Consider the following 2,919-nt stretch of genomic DNA (forward strand, 5'->3'; position numbering starts at 1 on the left):
ATATAATATTTTTTATAATATAATAGCATTCTATCACACATTTATTGTAGAAAGCCCTTAATGACTGAATCTGACTCATAACAGGTAATGATACTGAATCCAGCTTTCATGAAATATGTTCATAAAAGATGGCTGGGAAATAAGGGCAGATATCCATCCACTGGCTTTCTGACAGTGGCTCTCAGCATGTATATTTGTGATGAGGTAGGTTCACATTCTGACAACAGTTATATGCTTTCACTGAGTGATTGGCCAAGAAAATGCCGATAGGTGATAAACAAGACAAACTGTTTTAAAATAATAAAGCCGATGTATCATTACAAAATTTTTATGAGAAATGAATTGCACTCATTCAAATGCATTTTCTTATGTGCCACTGCAATGATTAGAGCAGAAGTTTGATATTTTTGCTTTCTTGCTGTCTTGCCAACAATTAAATGAAAAGATGAATACCACTCTCAGACATATACGATAAGTATGTAGCTAGATCTAGCATCTGGTTAGCATAGGGTAGGTACACTAAGAATAGGTGTATTTCTCAAAATTTTCAAATAGTCAGACATTATGTATGCCCAGACATCCAAAGGTGCTGCCTACTGATACTATACAACTTTGCCTTCTGCCTTTTGCTTATGAGAAACTATAATCATTATTCACATGAATTCACACAAGCCTGTCCAGGAAACATACAGGTCATTTAATTTGGATTAGAATGTATTCACTAACTGTAAACTATAATGCAACAAAACATAAACTAGCACCACTGTGGAGCGCAGCACTAAATTACAAAATGAAATACAATGTAGAAGTCAATAATACACAATTAAATGTGCCAAAGAATGAAAGAGCATTCATATAGAGCTCAATATATGAGTTAAATTATGTTTGCCCATTATTTGGCCCCAAAGAGGGGGGTGTCAGGCTGTAAATAAATCTTCAGTGCCCCACAATAAGCCACAGCATTTTTCAGACCTAACCTACCCTTGACACAAAGCATCCCTGAACCCTATCCTAACCCAAGCAAAGACGAAATACTGTATGTGGCTTGACACACAGCATTTGCATTGTATTTGCTCACGTTAAGCAGCTGGCTTGTAATGGCAGTTACTCTGAGAGCCTGGTCCACTCAGTTATCCAACCACTGACACTGTTCTACCAAAACTGGCTAAGAAAAGAAGACTATTAACAAGGCGGTTAGCGCTGCTGACTCACAGCAAGAAGGTTCAGGGTTTGAGCCCAGGCCATCCCACGGCCGTTCTGTGCTGAGTTTGCATGTTCTTCCTGTGCCTGCGTGGGTTCTCTCCGGGTACTCCGCTTTCCTCCCACAGTCCAAAGACATGCAGCTCTATTGCCCATAGGAGTGAGTGTGAGTGTGTGTGGTTGTTTGCTTACATGTCACTTACTATAAATCACTTACCTATTTTTATCCATTGCACACACCTTTCTTCTGTTCCAGAGCCACTCACTGGACCTTGCTGCACTGTCGGCTATCAGCTAGATTCCAAATATGCAGAAATATATAAAGAAACTTAAAGAATAACATTTTATAGATAATTTCTTTTGTGTTACAGTTGATTTATTTGTGATGTGCACTACACACTTCTCAGTTTATTTGTTTTTGTGTTGATTCATATTATTACTATAAAAAACACTTTAAAACTGTGGAAACAATACTTTGTCAATTCCAGTTGAAATCTAATGTTGGTATGATGTTGGTTTTCCCAGGTCAGCGTTTTTGGATTTGGAGCAGACAGAGATGGAAACTGGAACCATTACTTTGAAATACTCAAAAACAAAAGACTGAGAACTGGACCTCATGCTGGAACACATGAATATGAATTTATTCAGCAACTCCACAAAATGCAGAAAATCAGGTTTTTTAAAGGATGGTAATTTTTGTTTCTCTTTTTCTGTTTGGGTTTTGTTCTATGTCAACAGATTATCAGACAATGGACCCCTGGGCACAAGATAAAAGGTCCCTATGTCTTCTACACTTCTAGGAGCAACACACAGACTGAGAAACAATATAATTTGTAGTCAGTTTGGGTTTTCTTGTGGTTGTTTAGTGTCCATTTGTACTTGTTTTGTCTCTGTTTTAAGCCATTTTGTGTTACTTTTTACATGCTTTACATCTTTGTAGTCATTTTATACCTTTTTTATAGTTGTTTTGCTGGCTTTTGGGATTTTTCTTTTTTTAGCCATTTTGTGTATTTTTAGCAGTTTCATATGTCTGTATTTGTGCATATTTTTTTCTCATTTTGCAGCTTTTTATATTTGATTTGTAGGGCTTTTAAAAATTTGATTTGTAGCCATTTGATTGACTTTCCAACAAGGTTAGCAGTCTCTTCATGGCCCCTGGGCCTGTGCCCAGTAGGCCCTCAGGAATCATCCAGTGGCTGTCAAGTTGCAGGAATAAACATGGATAATTAATCAGTGTCAAACAACACTGTTACCATGTGTTTAAGGGGGTTTTCACACCTGCAGTTTGTTTGTGGACCAGCTTTTAAACTTGGTCCTTTTCCCCTTGGTTTGGTTTCCTTTCACACAGAGGAAAATCCAAGTGAACCAAAATGCATCACTTACAAATCCTGTAAGAACATTCCCACTTCTCTCACTTTTAAAGGAGTCTGACGTGGAAGTGAGAAAGTAAACACAGGAAGAAAATAAGGGTTACTGGTGAGTAGTCTCATGAAATAAAGTTTCTTTGTAATATGGAAAAACATAATCAGCATTAGCTCATAACTGGCAATTATTTCAGCAATAATCTAAATAAAACTGTGCCAACAGAACTCAGAATATACTTTGAGAAAATGTTTTTTAAATGCAATACTGTTTCATACTTAGCAAAGAAGACGTGCAGCCTACAGTCAAGTGAGCAGAAAAGGGGAGGGAATATTGAGCATATAACAACCTGCTGAA

General features: G+C 37.2%; 1 protein-coding gene across 2 annotated transcripts in view; it reads left to right on the plus strand.

The window, feature by feature from the left end:
- The window catches only part of LOC109953295 (CMP-N-acetylneuraminate-beta-galactosamide-alpha-2,3-sialyltransferase 2-like), a 4,217-nt gene extending 2,135 nt beyond the window's left edge, over nt 1-2,082 (plus strand). Inside the window, exons 4-5 of one of the 2 annotated variants that reach the window (XM_020588739.1) lie at nt 85-204; nt 1,726-2,023. In XM_020588739.1, the coding sequence (XP_020444395.1) occupies nt 85-204; nt 1,726-1,893 (288 nt within the window). In that variant the 3' untranslated portion in view covers nt 1,894-2,023. Of the gene's footprint in view, nt 1-84; nt 205-1,725 lie in introns of both variants that reach the window. The other variant, XM_020588740.1, reaches the window with a different exon arrangement.
- The last annotated feature ends 837 nt before the right edge of the window (nt 2,083-2,919 follow it).

This window comes from Monopterus albus, unplaced genomic scaffold, assembly GCF_001952655.1.
Source record: "Monopterus albus unplaced genomic scaffold, M_albus_1.0 scaffold609.1, whole genome shotgun sequence".
In the NCBI taxonomy this organism is placed as follows: domain Eukaryota; kingdom Metazoa; phylum Chordata; class Actinopteri; order Synbranchiformes; family Synbranchidae; genus Monopterus; species Monopterus albus.